Consider the following 23,600-nt stretch of genomic DNA (forward strand, 5'->3'; position numbering starts at 1 on the left):
AGATAAGTTAACACCTGTATTTAACTTAAAGATAAGCAATATAGAAATACGGGAAGTATCGTGATTGATCAGAGGAAGAACAAGGAATGCCTCAGGAAAAAAAAAAAAGAAAGAAAAGGCATTGCACAACCTACAATCCACATCTCATTTTTGTTTTTAGCAAACAAATTTAGAATTCTGTTTGACAAGCTATGAGACTGGTTTAACTTTAAGAATGAAGTTAACACAATCCCTGTTACCCACACAACACCAGATCAAATATTATGGGGAGTTTAACGAAATAACATGCTTGAGGAAAGGCTGAACTAAAGCTGAACTCCACTTTGTAAGAACATCCTGTAAGCATCTCCATCCCCAAAACTTTTCAAGCAACAAACACTGGACAAATGCCCCAATAAGTAACCACAGCCCTATAAATGTCCCAGCTGATTTCACCCGCTCTCTGGCTGTGCCAGGGGAGCAGCCCACACTTGGAGCCCACACTTCCTTTTCTTGAATTCATGGCAGTACAGGAGGCAAGTCCTTGTTGATGGAGGTATGGAAACCTGCACCTCTGCTGCAAATGCAGCAACCCTTAACCTGTGCTATGCTTTCACCTGCCTGCACAGTGGCTAACAACAATAAATCCAGAAAATTTCATCAGTGAGCACTTCTTTAAAAGATTTTGCATTTGTAGGTGAAAAGAGACAATAAGAGGCAAGCTGCATGAATTCCAACGTTCCTACTGCTGCTAAATAGATATGTATCCTCCTATTGCAAGTGGTTTTTGAAGTAACTGCCTGTTCACTTAAAGAAATGCGTTACAGTGAGATAGGCCTTTCAGCACTTTTTTCCCCATTATAAAATAGTACATGAAAAAGACTCTGGACTTTTCAGAAGCAAGCTTTTTCTGAAGAAATGAGGCCATGTAACATATTATTTACCTTACAATCTAGATTAATACATGGGTACTGTAACTGTTTTTCTTCATAGAATATTGAAAATAAAGGATATTGTTTTTTTCATTATCAAGCTACAGAAGTGCTTTGTTTCTTCTGTATAACCTCTTATTAACCTATAGCATTAAAAAACCACACCAAAACAAAAAAGCCAAAAAAAAACCAAAACAACACAAAACTCCCAGAAGAACAAAACAGACCACTCTGAGCAAAATGGAACAGCAGGGAAGAAAACTAACTGGTAGGACCTCCTAAATATTGAGTATTATATGCCTCAGAGAAGAACCTCTTTCCCATCTTGGCTTACTGTAAACAGTTCTTGCCTTCCTCTCTGTCAGGAACAGGGAGGCAAATTCCAATTTCCCGTTCAGTTTCGAGCATATCAAAACCACTTTTGGTTTGCAGTCAGTAAAATCAGTCCAAGCCCGACAAAAAGAAAAAATAAACAAACTGATGACTGAAGAAGCACAGCCCTAGGACTACGGAATGCTTTCCCCACTCTCCTTATGAACCTGTGTAACTTTGCTTTGCTATTTCCTGAACAAACGGTAGAGGAAATTGTTCTCAAAAGTGTGCTTACTTCCTCTATGATGCTAGTGCATAAAAGAGGAAATAACCAAGGTGGAACCATGTCAATTTGAATTTCATGAGAAATGGGGGACTGTGTGTGCGAAGGGCTGGGGCCAGCATGCCATATTTATATAAGAGCTCAGTTTTTCAGGAAAGAACCAATAAGGCATCCCTCCAAGAGCAAAAAGTTAGAGCAAAAGTTAGCCAAACTAAAATACTATCACAGTAAAGAAATCAGACTATCACTAGTCTGAGCCTGTTTTCCTGTCCGAATTCGTTAAACTCATTGTGTGTTGCTCTGAAAGTTTTTTTTTTCTATTTTAATTGGGCCAACTCAGTGCTTTAGAATAACATTTTTCATTTTGGTAGGCAATTCAGCTCTTTAACAAGCAAACTATATTTCTGGTAATTTTCAAAATAAAAATCCAAAAGTTTACTTTTCTAAGAAAATACCTATTTTTTTTTTCTATTTAGAACTGTTTGCTATATTTGTAAATATTCCGCTTGCATCAAAACCTCATTTTCCTGCGAACAAACTATTTACTCAAATCCTTTCCTTTTCTTCGTTTGATTTAAAGAAAAAAAAATTCAAGGATTTGCAGAAGTTATTACCCTGTTTCATATAGATTAAGGCTTTACTCTTACCTCATACAGTCACAAAAATACCACTGACATCTTAGAGTGCTTTCCCATCAGCTCATAAAGCTATATACCGTGAAGGAGTATGACAAATAAGTAATTTCAGTCCTCAAGCCCTCCTTCCAAAATGGAGAGTTCAGGAATCTTGTGGCAGCTGACAACATCTAAAGAGGCCTCTCAAACTGTTGCGTGTTTTAAGTGAAAAGTCAAGATGTTACACTGAAGGCATTTCCATGTGCTAGATGCTCCGTTTAGCTACCCAAACGGATGGAAATAGAAAGGGCACCTTGACGTAGAATCAGATGCAGAAGTCTCTGTGGATGCCCAGCCATGCTGCACACACCCTGCAGGTGTCACTGACCTATGCTAACTGCTAGGTTTCACAAATACTTTGGAGTTAGCCCCACACAAGGAACCAATATTTTTACACACATACTGCTGATAAAGTCCCTAGGTTGGAACTTTATTCAGCTGCATAATATCAACATACCATATAGTTAATTATCATTACAAATTTGCAAATTATAAAGGGAATACCCAGATCCCTTGTCCCCATTTCACCCAGCACATCTGTCCTCCTACCCCAAAGGATGGGTTGAAACAATCTACTTCTAAAATACGTAGTTGGACTCAATGGACATAAACTGCTCTCAAGAGCCAGTCAGGATCTCACCTTATGAGCCCTTTGTACTGGTAAGGACATCATTTTTAATTCCTCTGCCAATGCCATGGGCCTCTATTTCTAGTTGACATCTGGGAGGCAGAAACCTCATGCGGGCTCCCCTGCAGTCTAAGAGTCCTTCCAACAGCTACGCTTGCAGTAGATGTATGTCCCTTAAAGGAGAACATTCAGGGCTTGTCATTAGGGTTACGCATTCTCCTCATACATCTGAGCTATTGAGCTCACAGAATTGTAGATACACACCTTAGGTCTCAAATTGGGCTAGTATTTAAACCCGAACAATGGAAGGGGTTCCAATGTTACAGCAGAATTCAATAATGCTATACAACAACTCCACTTGGGAATACACTTGCTGCTCTCTTGAATGAGCTAACAGAAATATTTTGTAATAAAAAGGGCTCTGTTCCAAGAACAGTGCATGGCGGACAATGCACAGAATTAACTACGGCTGTTTCTGACCACTGACCAAACTTACTGCTGCGTGCTTAACATCACGTCTGTGCTAAACAATGCCTCTGAACACTGTCCTGCACCATTATCACACACAATGTGTTAGGGGTCGATGAGTGCATTTCTATTTGTAAAGCAGGTGTGGTTCAGTAGCATTTTACACTGTTAAATGCCTGGACTTTGAGAAACACAAGGTCTCCGATTTGCAAGAAAGGAACTGGACTAGAGGTGCAAACTACACACAAAGCACAGGAAGATATGTGTAAGCTTCCCACACATGGCCTGCCAAACACACTTCTCCCAGGGCTTGGCCATTGGCAATCAAAGGCTGCCGGTAACTTTATACTACGCCAAGCTGCCCGCTTACTTCCCTGTGAGACTACACATTGGGGAATTCGGATGAGACCTATCATTTCATGTCAAAACTTCATTCTGATTTAACAGAGCAGAACACAGAAGTCTAACATGAAAGGGAGATCTTTGATCTGAAAAACAGGCTCTCAGCAGGTGGGAAGTTATCGCTCCACTGAAGTCAATGCAGCTTGATCTATGTAACCTAGCAAAAGGACCAGCTCTCAGCCTTGAGCTCTACATCCTTCCCACCAAGGTTTTTGGTGTTTTTTTTTTTTTTTTTTAAAACATGTTCACAAACATAAAAAGGGACTTAAATTCACAGTTTACTTCAAGTATTGAGTAATCTTTACAGCCTACTTACATAAAAGCTACAGAAAAGGGCACCATGCCACATGGACTGAGTTTGTACTCTGTGATCAGGGAAAGAGAAAGACTCTTGGTGAAGTTGGTCAGTGCTGGAGAGAAGTGGGCGGAGCAGGTATTTGCTTCTCTTTCAGTGACAGCATTATGGCCAGCTTATCTTTTGTGCTCTTGCATAGGACCATACTGAGAGATGGGACAAAGGCACAGACATGACAACAAGATTCCAGAGGCATATGTCCTATGGGCAGAATTACAGCAAGACCTAAAAAAGCTAAATCTATCTTGTACTGGATACATTCCTGTTCAATCTCCTGGCCATAAAGGACCTTGTATCTCAGCTTACTGCTACAATTGGTCACTTGACTTCAAGATTTTTGTTTGGGTAGTACAACCAACATGACCTGAAGGTCACAAGAAAACTGTGTGCATGTGTAGTAAGTACTTGCCTTGTGTATCAGGAGTCACTAAGAAAGAGGATGGCCAGAACTGAGCTTTGGACTGGACTATCTGACGTGTCATACACAAATCACAGGCCACATGTGGTATATTATACCACTTTACTTACTGACCCCTAATTCGACATGCCATTAGGAGGTAAAACCCTTTTTAAAAAAAAATAAAAAATCTGCAGAACAGTTAGTAAATTAAACAGAATAATGGCAAGTATACGCTAACATGTAATATCAGTTTTCATATCTTGTGTGTACTTTGCTTTAAGACTGAACCTTGGCTGTAGGCCTAATAAAAGCAGCCCCATATGCTTAGACAGCATGTCAAGAAGTAACATCTCACTGCGTACTAAGCTTGCTGAGCTGCATTACAAAATTCAGTCAGAAAAACACCAAACAATGCAACTTGTATGAATGACAGCAACTTTCAGCCCAGAACACACAAGCATCCAAGAGTGTGTGCCTACAAGTGAATGCGTGCATGTGTGCACACAGCCTGACTTGTTCCAACCCCCCAAATCCCATAAGCCAAGAAAACAAATTTCATTCTTTTCCCTGAGTGGGAGTTTGTTTAACACAAGCACTTGCTTTAGACATCTGACTACGAGAAGAGTTCCAAAGCATTATTATTTTCAATAATGTCCTTACGTATTCAATAGGCTTGAGGGATTTGATTGTAGCACTTGGGCAGCCACAGGAAGTGAGGTCAACGTAGAGGCCTTCCTCCAGCACACAGTGATTGTCAGCAATTTCCCCTTGGTAATACAGGAGCCAACTGTAAGAATAATGTAGCAAAAAAAACAGATTAGCACCTCTAGCTGCTTATTAACAGTAAGTTTTTTCAAGATTTAATATTTGCTAAGGAAGTGAGGAATTAAAAAAATTTGTTTGTTCTTGTTAAGCTTTGAATGAAGGTGGCTTGAAAGGCTATGTGACAAACCAACCAAAGCAGCAAAAACAAGTCATGTGGTATAGAAATTTCAGACTCAAACAACGCTAATGGAATGCAGATACCTCTCCTGCACGGAAGTTCTTAAAGTCTGGAATAAATGCTAATGGGAGTTAAAAAATAGTCACAGTAACTGTCAACTTGCCACAGGGAAAGCAAAAGGCGCACTTCCCAAATCAATGGCAGGACGACACTTACTGAGCTACATTGCAAGACAAAGGGTCTAAGACGTGATGGAATATGATCAGAGTGTGTTACGTACTTTTGACAATTTGAAATTTGAGAGTTATGCACTTCTGATGATCTGAAATAAAGTCATGGTAGGAAAAAAAAATCATATTACTTAAAGTGGTGGCATGTAAAACAACAGACTTACCATCCCCGAAGAACCTTAAAAGAACATGGTATGAATGATGTGAAATCAGAAACTTCTGCTGTGAAATCTATGCATGCTCCTTGGAAATGTGTATTACTGAAAGCTTTGAGCTACAAGAACAAAACAAAATAAAGCCAATGACTAGAAGGGAAACAAACTCATTACCGTTAATGTAAACAAAGATAGCTGTGGTCTTATGTATCCATTTAATTCACAAAGATACAATAAATAGAATGAATTGTTAGGGAAACTTTTACATTTCCATAGCTGCTTTCTTCTTTAGAAAGACTGTGTTTTTATCATCTCTGTGTCTGGTTTAGAAAGCTGATGCTAATGATGTTAACACTGTTACGGTGATGTTAATGCAGAGGTATCAAACGTAAGTTCAAATGCAGTAGGAGAAGACCCAGAGAAGAGAGAAGGCTAGGACTGAAGGGTGTTATCTTCCATCTGAAGTACCCTTGAACTGCAGATAACTCTCAGTAATCCAGGGTTCAAAACAGGAAAGGAAAGAATCGGTCAAAAGATACAAGGCTACTATTGACTAAGTGCCTTGAAGTCTTCTGTGACCAGTGATTCGCAGTACTTTCTTGTTCAAGAACCAGCAGGAGAATTTCTGGGGACAAGTGGGTGCAGCTTGGTAGATGCACCATCAATATATGAAGTTCACCTAAGATAGTTTTACATGTCACGAAGAACTTCCAGCAACATTGAGCAATACCCCACAATAAGATGTGTTCAATTCACCCTAAAAAACGGTAAGGTGGAAAGTACTGCAGTTAAAAAGAAAAACATTAAAATAATGATAATTTAAAAAGTAGTATAATATAGCCTATGACTTATAGTGAAAGTCACTTAGAATTCTGTACCGTTGGATTACCACTGTGTAACTGAATCTCACTTTAAAGCCTGAAAGAGAGGCTGGAAAAGAATGCAAAATTTAACTTTATCAAGAGAACAGCTCATATTCTGTAATGGAAGAAAAACACTATGGCTGTTGCAAGAGCTAATTCCCCCTTTATGCCCCAAATTGGCCTAGCTTCCTGCCAAAGAAAAGAACTCAAATGCTCTTGCCAGTACTGAGAGAGAAGGCCAAACACAAGAATTAGCAAATGATTTTATGGAAAAGTTCAGACTATGTTTTTAAAAGAAATGAATATGTTTCTTGCTGGAAAAAAAAAAAGAAAAAAAAAAGAAAAAAGAAAAAAAACACAAGAAAGGTTTAACCTGGCCTTGCATGATACAACTAAAAATTGAAAGAAAACAGATCAGCTACAATATGATGGCTAAAGTATAACTACATTTTTCTGTAAATATAATTGCACTGCAATATCCCAGAGCATTTATTTAAGCTGTAACTATGTACTATTTTCTATGCACTTATCTTAAAGTCTTTTATAAAGGAATATATGCACACACAGTCCTTCTTTCGTAGGCCAGATGCTATGCAACACTTTTAAAAAAGATCTGTGACTCCTTTTTATACAGAATACATCTAGTCATGAATGATGGTCTTCAGTTCACAAAAGCTAAGATGAAGTACCAACTCCTCAGTGACAACATTGCATATCTGCAATTAGTATCAAATGGCAGCTATCAGGATTTGATGTCACTTTATAAGGCTTTGCTTCCTAAAAAGTCAACAGACAGCACGCTGGAAATTCAAACAAGTTATCACTGCAGTTCTCTCTGCTTCCTAAATTGTTGAAGTCAACTGTTAATGAAAGAGGCTTTGTTCTTGCTGGACGAAACAAAGTTTTCTTTTTAAAAAATAAAATGATTGGCTTTTTAGAATTGATGATTTCAGTCATTCTTGCATCATATGTACTTCGTTTATTACAGAGCCTGGCAGGAGTAAAAGGTCAGGGCAGTTACTGAAAGATTAAAGAAAATTTAGTTGTTTTTCCATTTCTGTATAACAACTAAAAACCGATGCGGAAAAAGACACTCTCCCCTAGACAGTGAACACAGTTCCCTTAACTCAGACATATGGTTATTAAAGGTGGGAGAATATATACAGAATCATTCAAAATAACTGGTGTATAGCTTATTCAAGGGTCACATACTTAGGACGCTTAAGGATTTGCCAGCTCATACGCACCATGCTTTGAATTTCCAACCTAAGAGACTGTTGCATACATGGAAACATTTCATTAACTTCGAATAGGAAAATGCTTATATTTATTTGAAACACTATTACTTCTTCTTATTATTGTTATTGAGTCTACTTATTATTATTAAATGTTTCCTTACAAAAATTTATTCAAAATACTTCCCTTCCTAAAAGAACTGTAGTGATATGAATGACATTCTTCCTTCCCCAGTTTTAGGACAGAATCCTATGAAATTCAGGATTGTAATAAATCAGGATATCATCTTTTAAAAATGGGATTCAGAATGGTACTTGAGAACAGAACAGGCAAAGCATAATCTGGTACAGACCAGTATTTTTTGGTGATTGTGTATAAACACACACACAGATGCAGATTTTTTGATACATCACTGGAAATCAGGAAGACAATAAATACAATTTACTGAGACTTCGAAGGTTTAAATTGATCTTAAAGGTCTGCAAAACTGCATTAAAGCACTTGAATACTTTTTTTGGAAATGCTGAAAAAGTAGAAGAGTTGAAGACAGAGAGAAAATTATTTTCAACTGTTTGGATCCCACTGGTTTAATCTGAGTCTTACATTATCTTATTTTACCTAGTATCCTTTACCAAGGCCTTACTGTGAATGTACTTGCAAGTCTTTGAATTTGGCCGCAAACTGCCATATGAATAGGTCTGGCAGGAAACCAGTGTTTAAGACTAAAATAATACACCAATTATGTCTTCAGACAGGAAATATTTCCTGTAGTCCTAGGTTTATCATAAAATTGTAGAACTAGAGTACTTAGAGAAAAAGAAGGGTGTGGTCAACCTGCTAAGTAACACAATGCATGCACTTCCCACGTGTGTATGGCTATTATACTCATTGAAGGAAGAGAGAACAAAATTATGTCCACATGACAAAATACTTAAGTTTTCTAAAACTGTCATTGAGTTCTAGAGTCTTTCTTTTCAAAAATGTCATGTTTCCCAAAATAAAGTTTTCCAAATTTGCTTAATTAAAAGCATGTCATAAGGAGCGCAATATAACAACTTAGATAATCACCCATGCTAGCAACCCACTCCAGGACAGAAAAGAAGAAATCAAACCACAAATGTAGGAATGAAGGAGAGCCCTGTCAGGGAAGAACGTTGTGGGAGACACAGACCATCCTTGGTGACGAGCACAAACATTTAGAGCAGGTTTTAGACATAGAAAGATACCACAAAGGTATGTTAATGGAAAGATACCACCAAAGGTATGTTAATGGAACACAACCTTGTAAGATAAAGACCAGAAGTGCCAACCCCCAAACTAACTTGCCCTGAAAACTGAAGTGAATTATAGGGACTACTTTTTCTCTTTATAAATTGTCACTAAGGCAGATAAAACTTTCAGGGAAATTGTTAGAATGTATAATAGAAGAGAATTATCTCAATTTTGTTATAATCAAGATGTGTTCAGTGAAGGTCCTATGTTACTGGGAGGAAAAGGAAAGCATGGAGTATGTGGGGCCCACTCCTACAAGAGCAGCTATACAATGCTTGGAAGACCATGACAAGCAGAGCTACCAACATGTAAGACAAAAATCCCAACTTCCCCTGTTGATCGACCTGCTGGTTTAAAGACTGCAATTCATTTTTTTGCAGTTTGTACTTTGCTATTCTTCACCTCATACATAAGGCAAGATAGTGACAAACCAGATGCAATACAAAAGAATGGAAAGAATGTATGCTACAAAGAGAAGGATGAATGCATGCGATAGCAAGTTTCCAGAAACATAAAGGAAAGAATAGGAAAATAGCTAGCTAGAAAGATCCAAAGTCACTCAAAACCTACTGAAATGCTTGCGTTTTTAAGGACAGAACACTAAAGGGTATGATCTGGAATAAAACCAAGAACAGAACATTGGCAAACAGCCTTTACACATTTACCAGCTTCCTCAAGCAATGCTGTACTGTATGGAGATTATAATACTGAGATATTCATCTGAAGTAATGAAGCAAGAAATTCAGCATTACCTGTGTTTAATTATTAAATGTGGTTTAGTACTAGAGACTGTTATATAATGCCAACATACCAAATGTGGAGGTTCATTCGTTCCAAGAGGTTCCTGCAATAATAAATATATACACATGCATATGAACAAATAAAATTAACTACAATTAGTTTCCTATAACACATGTCAAGTTCCTTAAATTGTAAGCTACAAATTCAAGAGCAGAGACACATACTTCCTATGCTCTTGGCACAATTCTCTTCCTCCATCCTCTGCCATCAGATGCCTAGAAGCTCATGACTAACTGCCTGGTTGTTCAGTCCTTTTCCACATAGAGAACTTGCATCATTATTTAGTTCATGTAACTAATTAATTAGTTCACATAACATGGATTAGAGTCCATGTAAATTTCTCTGTATTTATTTTAAATGTATTTCGTGAAAAAATACAAAATTCAAGATAATATTGGGACACCTCTTTCAACACACGCTCTTCAAAATAAGGTAAAATGTTTGTTCCTTTTCTGTTTTCAGTGCAGTACTATCATTTAGTATATACTCATTACTGAGGATTTTATTTGTTTTGCATTAGGGCTTTGACAGTGCTGGCACTAATCCGTTTGGTCAAGTTGCCCTACCCTGGATTTAATAACGGATTACAAATTTTTCCTCCTTTTATTTGCTATATACCTTATAAATATTTTAGTGGAAAACATAGAAAAAAACCACCATTACAGAGCTCTGTTACGCAATAATAATACAGGCCAGATAATGGATATAAAAATACTTGAGAATTTATCAGTTAGATATTATATTTTACTACGCTTTAAGGCAAATAAATCTTTCCAGGTCAGGTTATTCTTTCCATGAATGCAGTCTGCCAAAGGGAGGTTCTTCTTATGAAGTTTCCCTGGCAATTTTCTCATTAACAGATAGAAAGGTCCACAATGTCCATTTCAGAAAAAGTAGGTCCAGTCTCCATCCTGAACAGATTCATTGTGTGTCATCCATAAGGATCTTTAATTTATTTACAAGTAAACAGATAAACTGATTAAACAGCACAACCCAAATGATAAAATTCTTGTATGCTCTGAACTCAACAGGTCTCCTTTCTTTTAAGTTTTCCCCTTGACAAGTTCTAGTAACTCACCAATTTAATAGGTCGAATTGACATAATGATTTTATTGGATCCTCCCCAGTCCAAGAAACACTTGTATTTTCCCTTCTCCAATACATATTGCTCTCCACAGAAATGTTTCTGCTGGTATGCAACCCACCTGGAAAATGGCACAAACAATAAACTGAAAACATCATATTTTCCTGTGTATTTGATGAAAATACTAGCAAGTTGAATTGAACATTTTTCCTTGGAATTTTTTTTTGATAAGCTCATTTGACAGTGTAACATCAAATTCCATCTGAGGTGCTTAAGGGTCACGCAGTTTATTTACTATTTTTACATCGCAAATGTAAACAATTTGACAAAGATTCAACTTTGGGTCTCTGCTTTCTATCAAATTTATATTCAGAATAAGATCATGCCTTACTTAGAAGGCCAGAGGAAAGATACTTGATTGACTAGTTCTTCAATCTCTTTCAGCTCAATCTTTACTTGTTCCTCATCCTCCCCAAGACACATCTTTCTTCCAACGCTTCCAGTTGAATTTAAGAGAAATGGTGTAAGAAGAAAGAGAAATAAATGAGGAATTCTTGACAGGATGAGATAAAGCAAAAGCTTGCAATGGTTGCCTGTTCAGACTACTTCCAGTCTGCTATCCACGTTGCAATTAAAGAAAGGAACCCTGTGTGAGACCAGTGGCCCCATCTAGCCCCGCACATGTTCTTTAGTAGTTACATAAATAGGTGGAGGCGAGTTAGGGAGATGCCACTAAGCTGGCCACTTTCCTTGGTCCATTCCTCTCTTAGTCCCCCATAAACCGAGACTGTTATATTAGGGATTTTAGAGGACACCACATTCCCTAGTCTATTGTAATTACAAGCATACAATTTAGCACCATGTAAACATTTTTTAGATTACTCTTCCCTATTTTTATTAATATACATTTTTTTACGTTCCACCTGCTCAACTTTATGAGGTCCAGCTGGAGGTCCTCACCATTAACGTGGCCCTTAACTGCCCATAAAAACTTAGTCTGTCATCTATAGACTTGAAGAGTTCACTGCTTGCTTCCTTTCCCAGCTTACCAGGTTTTCCTGAATAAATCATTCATGATTGAATAAAACCAGATTTATCACCAGGGCTTGAGAAACCAACAACTCTTCTCTATTTTTAAAAGTGCCCAATGAACCCTACACTTTGCTTCCTATACTTTAGCCAGCTTTCAGTCTGTAACAGAACTTTTCTTCCAATTCCATACAACCTAATTTCTTTAACAAACTATACACCATTCTCTCAAAGGCCTTTTTTCTTTTTTCTTTTTTTTTCTCTAAGTACTGTGTCTACAGGACTATCTTTAATGTATGAGCATATCCATTTTCTCATAAAATACCAGAAGTTTAGTGAGGCAGGACTTCACTTTACAGAAGCCACATTAAGTCCTTTGCTACAGACTGTGATTAACCATGCATTCCATGATCTTACAGATTTTCCCATTTTACTATGGACTGAAGCCAGATTCATTAGTCTATAGGTCCCAGGGAGCCCCTCCTAAGCCATTTTTGGAGATGGAGTTAAGCTGGCAGTCTACCAGACCTGTAGCACAGTGGCTGTTTCCAACAATGAGGTATGCACACTGGCCAGCAGTTGGTAGCCTTGCAACACTCCTCTGCTTATCCTTCATGTAAATCTCTGTGATGTCTGCTTGTAGTGGGTTTACGTGGCAAGGTTTTGGTAGCAGGGGGCCGTAGGGGTGGCTTCTGTGAGAAGGATCTAGAAGTTGCCCCATGTTTGGTAAGGGCCCCACTGCTGACCAGAGCTGAGGCAATAAGCGATGTCGTTTTGTGCCTCTGTGAGAGCATATTTAAGACAGGGAAAAAAAAATGCTGCACGACACACAGCAGGGAGAGTGAGAGGAGTGAGGAACAGCCTTGCAGGCGCCAAGGTCAGTGAAGAAGGAGGGGGAGAGGTGCTCCAGGCGCCAGAGCAGAAGTCCCCTGCGGCCTGCGGTGAGGACCATGGTGAAGCAGGCTGTCCCCCCTGCAGCCCATGGAGTACCACGGTGGAGCAGTGTTCCACACTGCAGGCCGTGGAGGAGACCACAGTGGAACACGGTGGACCTGCACCGAGGGAGGCTGCTGCCTGTGGAAGACCCCTGCCAGAGCAGATTCCGGGCTGGACCTGTAGCCCGTAGAGAGGAGACTACGCGGCAGCAGGTGACCTGGCAGGAGCTGCTGCCCGTGGGGGATCCAGGTTGGAGCAGTTCGCTCCTGAGGGATGGACCCTGTGGTACGGACCCATATCTGGAGCAGTTCTTGAAGAGCTGCTGCCTGTGGGCAGCCCATGCCAGATCAGTTCAGCAAGGACTGCATCCCGTGGGAGGGACCCCACAGCACAAGGGACAAGAGTGACCGAGAAGGAGTGGCGGAGAAGAAGCGCTATAGACTGACCATAACCCCCGTTCCCCCGCGCTGCTCGGGGGGAGGAGGTGGAAGAGGGTGGATGGGGGGGAAGGTGCTTTTGGTTTCTTTCCTTTGTTTCTCACTTCTCTAGCTTGTTAGTAATAGGTAATAAATCTTACTATCTCCCTATGCTGGGTCTGTTTTGCCCGTCATGATAATTACTGTGCAATCTCCCTGTCCTTATCTCAACCCTTGAGCCCTTTTCATCATATTTTCTCCCCCTTTCCCTTTGAGGAGGGGGATTGAGAGCAGTTGTGGTGGAGCTCAGCCGCCCACCCGAGTAAAACCACCACATCAGAGAGCTGCCATTTGATGCCAAGCAAGCAAGATTCCAGTTCCCCCCCACAGTATTTTTTAGGCTTCTGGCACTGGGATAGAAGTACTTGTAAGCTTTGTCCTTGCTTCATCACTTAATACTTCATATACCTGTCAACAGACATTGCAGACGGTCTAATTTACCTTCCTTATTTATTGCAATTGTGCTGTTTACTTTCATCCTGGACTTCACATAAGCACACCGAACATTAATGAAGTCCACCCTGTAGGTTTCATCAGCCTGAAACAGATACTCTTCAACCTGTTGGTTTAACCCCTAGCTTTTAATTTAAATAATTCTCTAAAAAGTATTTTAATTTTTAGTGCCCACAGCCTGACTTTATTATGATTAAGGCACAACACATCCTTTTTGTACAGGCTCCACGTGTCCCATAAGGTATCCCAGTTCTTAACATACTTAAAATCCCTCTTCCATACCATAATGCTCTGTATTATTGCTGAAGTGCTTGTGTTACAAAACTACAGCATGCATAGTTTCTGGAAGGTTGTCACAAGCTTTCTCTAGTAACTAGAGTGCCCAGATCCAAATCAAGGTGTCGGCATGAGACTTAGAGAACACATTAAGATATTTTCATTTACCAAGGGAACAGAGAAATATTGTTCTCCCTCAACTGTTTACCACCTGTTCCATGTGAAATATATTCTGTCAAAATATGTACCCCAAAACAGCTCTGCACAAAAATGCTTAATACTTCCATTCATAGATTTCAGTAGACTTACACTCCACTTCTCACAAGAATCGACCTTGTTTCTGGGCCAAATCCAGCCTGCTCCAAATCAGGAATTTCTTCATTGATGATGTCCAGTGTTTTCCCATCTTCATCCTCAGACTGAAAAAGTGCCACTGATGACTCTATGAAATCCTAAGAGGCAACACAGGAGTTAGAGGATAAGCTGCTACAACTCAGTGACACTTCACAACATAAAACATTTTGGAAAAGAGCTGTAGCCTGAAAGACAACATTTTATAAAACAATGAAGGGGTGTATGTCCCTTATATGAATCTTTAAGGAGGACTTTGGCATTGAAGAATGTAGCTGGGAGCCTGTCAATCTGGTTTGTCCTTCAGTGGTTTCCACTTTAGAGAGGAAGAACATGCTGCCCCTGACCACCACCCTTTTCTTAACAAGAATGACTGAGTGCAAAGATGCCTGCCTGGGCAAAAGAATGCTTGGGGACCGAGCATTCATCATCCAACAGCTTCACAAATGACAGCTCGAATCATTACCACCACTACAGTCTTTTACTTCAAGTTCTCCTTCCCCATCTCTTCCCATGTTCAAGGCAATAATCATGGAGAGGATAAGACTGGGCAACATCTGGGAAGGTATAGATCACCTTTTCAGCACAAAGGGTTTATGGATTTTGGAGACATTCATTGCATGACTGATCTCTACAGCAATAAAATAAATACCATACTGAATTATCATATTCTGTCCCATATAGCTGTGTGACATTGCTTTATGATTTCAGCCAGCATAGTGTCTTAACCACTCAGCAGTTCTAAGCACACAGCTCAGTCACTGCTTGTGAACGTGGAAAACAACAATCACAGAATGGCCTGGGTTGGAAGGGACCTCAAAGATCACCTACTTCCAACCCCCCTGCCATGGGCAGGGACACCACCCACTAGATCAGGTTGCTCAGAGACTCATCTAACTTGGTCTTGAACACCTCCAGGGATGGGCATCCACAACCTCTCTGAGCAACCTGTTCCAGAGCCTCACCCCCCTCTGAGTGAAGAATTTCCTCCTAACCTCCAATCTAAATCTCCCCTCTTTTCCATTCACTTACTTTAAAACTTAACAAGAACATGAACTCAATTCCATTTCAGTGTTTCTGAAACATTCTGCAATGTTGTAATAAGTTTCAAATAAGTAAGTTTTGCAAGTCAGTTTTGCAAACAGAAGAAAAGGCTGTCGAGTAAATACAGTAGCCAATGCTGATTCACAAAACATATGAGGACACCCTCATAAGATTTATTAAATTAAATACTTGCTGATGTAGCACTTAAACTACCATGCAGAGAACAGTACGCTGAAGGCTACACACTGACAAAACTAGACTTACAAGAATCAAAATAACACTTAAAAGTTAAGGCTAGACCAAGCATGCAGCCAGATTCATTTGGTCAGGTAAACGTGACCAAACAGACTCTTTAAAGATCATGCCTTTTTGCAGGATTCAATCATAATCCAAACCAATTTTAGAATGAACACTACTTAATGTGGCACTACCTCTTTGCGTTGTTTACAGTACACTAAAAAGTGACAGAGCAACTTGTGTAGTACAACTGGTTTTCCTATTATGTTGACCACCTACTTCTTTCATTTATTTAAGAAGCTCCAAGTACTTCAGGTATACACTAGAAATTAAAATACCATTTTTGGTAAAATCATCAACTGCAACTTCAGACTACTTTTTAGAAAAAAGAAAAATACTAGTGCAGTTTTAGTGACAACAGAAAATGGCTTACTTAACAGTCCTAAAGCAAGAATCTTATATGACTTCCTGAAAAGCCGTTTAGATCAAACATGCGCATAATTTCTTTACATTTAAAATGCTGATAATATGTCCACAAGCCTAATCAAAAAAACATTTCAAATACAGTCATCATTTTTTCCTCCCTAAGTTTTCACAGCAGTTTCTCATGTAGTAAGCAATATGAGAATACTTTAAAATGAACTTCCAAGACAAGGCCAATCACTTTAGACCTGAAAACATCAGTGGGAAAGTTCTGAAGGCAACATACTCTGTTTTGCTAAAAGATTCAGAAACTGGTCTTTCCCTGATCATGACAAACACAGGCATACCCCAAATTCACAGATTCTTTCATTTGACCCTGGAAAAAACAGCAAATTCAAGTGGTCTCCCATATCAGTATGCAATACAAACTGCTGCCCTCCCTCAGGAACATGCCCTGCATTTGACTCCAGTGTCCCAATGTAGCTGCTGATAACAGAGCTGGCAGCGTGCTGGAAAATACAACTCTACACAACCTTCCTATCTCTTCTTTCGAAACACTACCCAAATCCCTACATGACAGCTTGTGACAGGTTGAAACAAATGTTTGAGACAGACCCAAACTGAAATATCTTAGAGCATACCTACGTGCATGTGCATCTTTACCAGTGGGTGGGGAGGGGTGAAATCCACAATCCCTCTTTTGTGTGCGATGAAGAAACCTTTCTGATTAGTCAGGAGATTAAACTCACATCTCAGCTCCACTGCAGTAGCTGGTACGAGTGGAGGCCTGGATTAATACACAGAAGTATGGCTCGGATATTCCTGGTGCTAATAAGCTCTCAGGGAACCTGTCATGCTGAGTGTCGTGGCACAGAAACACCTGAAGAGCTTTGCATAGCCACATTTAACAGAGCCGGCACTGACACAGGCTAATGAGGCACGCCGTACCCAGCCTGGCTGTACACAGCCATTTACGTGCTCCCGCACCATGCTCCCTGCTCTGGGAGCATAGTACAGAGACGTGTGATCCGACTCTGCCTGGAGCTGACTCAGGTACACAGGGCTCATTAGCTGGGGCTCCAGGCTGTGTGAACTGGGCTAAATTGTTTTCAGGCCTGGGCTAGCCTTAAAGCCAACACAGTCCAGGTCATCTGGTGTGATGCCTGAGGAAAAACATCTAGCTGGATGGGCTCCTGCATGAGATGACACCGGTGAGTACCTGTGAAAAGTACGGTCAGTCCCCAGCCCCGCTCCTTGTAAGCTGACCATGAATAACGCAACACAGCTACATTTCACAAATTCCTTCATCTTCTGCAGAGATTCTTGAATTCATCTGACTAAATCAGAATTTCCAGGAAAAAAGAATAAATATCTGGTATGTGGGAACAAGCCCGCTGAGTCTGAGACCACTGTAGGCTTCACTACACCCCTCTTCACAGCACTGCTGAGATATAGAGATGAACTTGTATGCTCCTTGCGCAGCAAGGGGGCTGAGGCACAGACAGCTGTTTTTGCATTTTTGCCCAAGTCCCCTCTAAAAAAAGAGTTTGGTAGTAAAATGTATTTACAATCCTGACCTTAAATAGCATACACAAAATCACAAAGGGAACATATGGCATGCCTGAACACTGACCTATGTATTGAAAGTGGAGGTCACTCTGTTGGTCAAGCAGAATAAAATGCCAATGCCATCAGTCCTTTTTTTGATTCCAAATACAAACTACCTTATTTTTTTTAAGTTATGCTACAATCTGAGGAAAAGCATTACTTATACTTCTACTATCAATACTTACATATTGATATACATGTACATGTCTATTTGAATGATATATGTTGATACACGGATGTGATTGATACATGTTTTCAAAATGCTAGGGACTTGAGCAACCTGACTCTTTTAGGCTTGAGTCAAATTAAATCAAAGAATCACTGAATGTCCTGAGTTGGAGGGGACCCATAAGGATCATTGAGTCCAACTCCTGGCTCTGCACAGCACCACCTAAAAATCAAACTCTGTATCTGAGAGCATTGTCCAAATGCTTCTTGAACTCTAGCAGGCTCGTTGCTGTGACCACTGCCCTGGGGAACCTGTTTCAGTGCCCAACCACCCTTTTGTTGAAGAACCTTTTCCTAACACCCAGCCTGACCCGCCCCCCCCCACAGCTTCATGCCATTCCCTGTCGCTGTCCCCAGGGAGCAGAGCTCAGCGCCTGCCCCTCCGCTCCCCTCATGAGGGAGCTGCAGGCCGCCATGAGGCCTCCCCTCAGCCTGCTCTGCTCTGGGCCAAACAAACCAAGGGACCTCAGCTGCTCCTCATACATCTTGCCCTCCAGACCCTTCACCATCTTTGTAACCCTCCTTTGGACACTCTAAAACAGTTTTACGTCCCTCTTATACTGTGACACCAAAACTGCACACAGTACTCAAGGTGAGGCCACACCAGCACAGAACAGAGTGGGACAATCCCTTCCCTTGACCATCTAGCAGTGCCATGCCTGATGCACCCCTTTTGGCTGCCAGGGCACGCTGTCGGCTCAAGTTCAATTTCTTGTAGAATCCAACATTTGCTCTTGTTGAACTTCCTAAGATTGGCATATGCATTGGTGTACACAATTGTATATACATGCATATACATAGAAGATCATTCCTACTAAGCATGTGCACAATTTTAAACTCATACTTATGTCATTTGCTGAATAGAAGCTTTAAAAAGATCAATTTAAGTTACTCAAGTATGCTATGTATAGCTTGAAAATTAAGAAAAAAAAAGATTAGTCAGTAATTCAATAGGATTATTCCCATTCAAAACAAAGAAAAGAAAATTCTTGCCAACTTGAAAATAAATTATTTAGAAGGGAATATATTTCTTCAATTCATTGAATGCTCCCATCTTTATACTCCCACTCTACCACTCCCCCCAAAAAACAACCAACCAACAAAAAAAAAAAATCCAAAGCGACTGTTGCATTAGTTTGCTCTAAATGCCTATCTTCAACTTTCACAAAACTCCTGGCTCAGGAATATCACATCACATCTGGAAGACTGGGTAACGTCAGAGTAAGCAATTTAATTCTCAAAAGGAGCCACTCTTTGCAGCTGCATTTAAAGAGCAGGAACACTCACAAAGCTCCTTTTATTATCAAACAAACAAACAAAAGACATACAAAAATCAATCAACAACCCAACAACAACAAAAAAAGACAAAAGACGAAACCAACCAACCAAATCAACCCCCAACTAAATGAAATAATAAGGAAGTTCTAATCCCATGTTTCTACATCACTGGAAAGTCTAACATTACTACCAGTGCTGGACTCTGATATAGTTTTTATTATTTCATCGTTGTCCCCAGTAAACACATTTTAGTAGAATGGATTTTTTCCACTTGATTATTCTTGTTGCCAAAATTTTCTGGCACAAAAATCACAGAGACAGAGGGTAATGCTGTTTAAAGGCTCACAACAGCTGCTATGTTGAAAAACTATTTTATATTTTAATAAGAAACTACACTGTACATTTACCAATATTAAACCTATTTTTTTAAGCCTATTCTAGAGATTTGAACAGCTTAAAGTGCAATAGTGAGATACTTTGAAAATCTTGCAGGGGAACAAGGAATTCTGCATGATACATTTCATGAACTTTAGAAAAGCTACTCAAAACCCGCTTCTACTTTACAACATATACAGTCCAGTCTAAATTTCAGCAAGTAAGAAAATGAGAGTGAACTTGGACAAACGATGGAATGACCAAACACATGACAGCTGTACCGTAAAGGAAGAATAACCTTCTTTATGTATAGAGCTGTGCATAATTTGTATGAAATTCATAAAAGTACTTACAGCCTGAAGAAACCGGAAAGACAGGAGGACGCTGTCAGTTCCCCCCCACGAGTGCCTGTCTTCATAATCTCCCTCCTCCAGCAAATACTGACGGCCTTTGTAGCGTTCCTTATCATAGGCAACCCATCTACAGTAACCACACAACAAAAGAAAGAGAAATAACTAAAAGGAAAACAACTCCACACATGATTTTTCGTAACAAATAAAAGGGGAAATGAACATCCTAAGAACACTAAGATGAGTATCACAGACTCTGCTAACAAACAAAGCAAGATTTGTTGGAAATCACAACATGCAACCAAGCGCTCTTTGTGGATCAAAATTCTGCCATGTGATTGTTTCTCCAACAACAGTTTATTTGTGTAATGCTACTTGATGTATCTCTCCTCAGTCAGCCATATTCTTAATACCAATATTCAGTACTAAATAGAGACTAACACATCTAGCAGCCAAAACACCATAAGGCACCAATTGCCAATGATAAAACCCAGCAGATCTCTTCCATGTCTTCATGAACAAGAAGATCTGACCCTTGCTGGAGTTTATGATAATATTCAGGAATTTCAGCAGAGGAAGGTTTCATCCATTTTCATCCACTTACACTGTTTCCTGCTCTAGTCTACGAATAGACAAGTGAATTGAATATATACAATATATCATATATGGAACATATTTAAATACTAAGTGAATAAAACTCTTAAAAAAGTATTTTGAACAAAACAGATAAATCAATTAAAATAAGGTGTTTCTATATTATTTTTGAAAGTGGAACTTAATTTGAATAAGTGCCCCCCCACCCCTATTTCTTTCTTGCAAGCATTTATTTCACTAGAACTCCCTTGCAAGTATTTAGAACTGCTGTACAAATTCTGTTGGCATTTAAATTTGGCAGGCAGTTATAGCTTTACTCTTAGTACCATTTGGTTTACATTAATTCATCTGTTTAAGTTACCACAGCATTAAAAATAAAAGACACCACAACAGACAGAAGGATGATTCTTAAGAATTTGAGGCTTCCCAGATAGCTAATATGTAGTGTATTTATTTGAATAGATTGTGTATTCACAATTAAGTTTATTTTTAATTTAGTGCTTGTAAATTCTGATGACAGCCTGTATATTATTGAGTCTTTATACTGAAGTATTGAAACCCCCTATGAAAAAAATAAAGCTTCTGAAAACTATTCAATTGCTAAGCTCTTTGGCAGAAGCAACCATCCTGTATGCTTTCAAACCGTCTTAAATTTTTGGGTCTTGGGAGAGGTTGAAAGAACAATCTGTGGGTTAGTAGTTCTCTAGAACAGCTGAGCTGAGCCTACCTCTTGAGTCGTTCACCTAAGTGTCTGGTTCTGTGTTACACAGCCCTTTTAGTGTGTGTGAGAGGGAGGGAGGGACAGGCAAGGCGACACAGAGTCAATCCCAGGCCTCAAAGGAGAAAATAAGGGTGGATTCTTATTTTTAGATAACATGCAACAGGTGGCAAAGTAAAACCATTAAGACAGTAAGACAGTTTATAGATTTCAGAGGCATTAAAATGTCAAACTGAAGACTGTCCACACCTATTGAAGGTCATTTACGTAAATCAAATAGAGATTATCAGAAGCATAAATCAATCTAAATTACAGCTCTGTGTGGAAGCTGTCATTAAGGAACAAAGTGGCCCAGTTTACTGGCATCTAAATGGTCAACATTGACTTCACACCCCTCACACACTTAGTTTTACCTTCCAGTATTTCCTTAGATAGGTAAGCCATGCAGAGAGGTAGTTTTTTTTAAGGCTGATAACTGACAAGAGAAATGTATATTTCTTTCTTCTCAAAATATTTTACCGAGAGAAATTCTAATCATGTCGTAGTTGGCACTTCCTAACATTTAGTTACAATTTTCTATTTTAAAGTACACAAATACAAAGTGTGAAATACACTTACACTCCACCGATGATGCGTATTGACCCAATTTCCTTAAAATCTTCTTTGTTACCAAACAGAGCCGGGACAGAAGTGATATTTTCTGAAAATTCTTTGGACCATCCTCCAAAGCGTGTTTTCCCATATATTATCATCTAGAAAACATGATTTCAAACAATGCCTTGAACATGTCCTGAATTGTAGTTTGAATGTAACTGTACTCTGCAGCTATATGACTGTGATTTATCCTGTAATATGGTGCCTAGGCAGCAGATAATAGCCTGCAGCAAATCCTACCTTTGTCACAGCTAGATGTGCTAAGCTAACCCTTAAAACTAGTCAAGAGTTTGAGAGTCAACAACAGTCCACAGCTCTGCACTTTGCTGAAGTCATTTCAGTGACTGCAGATAACATACACATCCAACTGGGTTCTTTATCTGCCAAACCACACAGTTCAGCTATCAACAGTATTAATATTTATTAATGCTATTTATTACAAACATTTCCAAGTGTTGCATGTATTTGTATAATTAAAAGTTACCTAAACCATTAGCATTTTTGTGGAGAACCAGAAAGAGGAGGAAAGAGGAACAATAATGCTAGATTAGCTTTCTGCTCCTCAACTCACAGAAGGTTTGTGGTTTTACTCATGACCTGTAGTACTGAGCTCAGGTATAGGAAGGAAGGGTTCTGATCTCCCCCATATTTTTTTTTAAACATAGTACATTAAATGGGAAAATCTCTCCAGACCCACTTCCTTACAGTGATGAATGTGTCAGTCAGAAAAACCCATTTTATGTTGCAAAAGCTTTACAATTTTTCTACAGCAAATTCGCATTCTCTTAATATGTAAAAACCACACTACTACTACTTTCACATCTCAGGAAGCATTAGTAAGAAAGCAGACCTGACAGTATTAGTGAATTTTCCTTCACCAGCAAACATCACACACCCAACAAAAAGAAAATAGCCTTGAAAAGGGTTTTGTATTTCCAGTGCTCCAGTTGTATTTTCAGCATCCTCAGTGCTTACCTTGACATTCATAGGCATTTGTACCTTTAATCCACCCTAAAAAAAGATGGAAAATAGTATTTATATAAAATTTGAAGTTATGGTTTGATACGCATTTCACATTACTATCAGATCATGAAGTCTTTGTAATTATATTCACCATACTCAGTGTTAGCCAAATCAAGCATTAGCTTAAATACTCTGATAATTCATGAAGGCCAGGGATGCTATCAACCTGATCTACAAACAAAATCAGTGCATTGACAACCCAGCAGGGGTGCAAGCAATGTTAAAATATTCCTTTGTTGTCTATTAGCGCTCAAAAGCAAATATTTACCATGTGTTTCTTTTTTTTAAAACTAATTTGCATTGAACATTTTTTTTAAATTAACTTTTAAAGCTGTGTTGTATGTATTTCAAGTTACTTAAGCATCAGTGATGAAACATTAAGAAACTATAAACATGAGAAGACAAAAACTATAGGCTGAAATATTCATGTCTGTGGTTAAAGAGCAAATTCAACAAATGTACTTTCCCTGGAAATGTTAGTGAATGATGTTCTGTAAGAGAATAAGACACCTACCTCCCAAGCTGTTAGG

The 23,600-nt window shown here is 39.2% G+C and overlaps 1 protein-coding gene across 2 annotated transcripts in view; it reads right to left on the reverse strand.

The window, feature by feature from the left end:
* Positions 1-23,600, reverse strand: part of CRYBG3 (crystallin beta-gamma domain containing 3) — a 95,931-nt gene that overhangs the window by 14,419 nt on the left and 57,912 nt on the right. For both annotated transcript variants that reach the window (XM_035540496.2, XM_035540498.2), the window contains exons 10-17: positions 23,023-23,058; positions 22,012-22,145; positions 20,085-20,211; positions 14,497-14,639; positions 11,012-11,138; positions 9,944-9,976; positions 5,771-5,880; positions 5,094-5,220 (exon numbers count right to left, since the gene is read on the reverse strand). In XM_035540496.2, the coding sequence (XP_035396389.1) occupies positions 5,094-5,220; positions 5,771-5,880; positions 9,944-9,976; positions 11,012-11,138; positions 14,497-14,639; positions 20,085-20,211; positions 22,012-22,145; positions 23,023-23,058 (837 nt within the window). The remainder of the gene's footprint in view (positions 1-5,093; positions 5,221-5,770; positions 5,881-9,943; positions 9,977-11,011; positions 11,139-14,496; positions 14,640-20,084; positions 20,212-22,011; positions 22,146-23,022; positions 23,059-23,600) is intronic.

The sequence above is a fragment of the Cygnus atratus genome, chromosome 1 (assembly GCF_013377495.2).
Source record: "Cygnus atratus isolate AKBS03 ecotype Queensland, Australia chromosome 1, CAtr_DNAZoo_HiC_assembly, whole genome shotgun sequence".
NCBI lineage: Eukaryota > Metazoa > Chordata > Aves > Anseriformes > Anatidae > Cygnus > Cygnus atratus.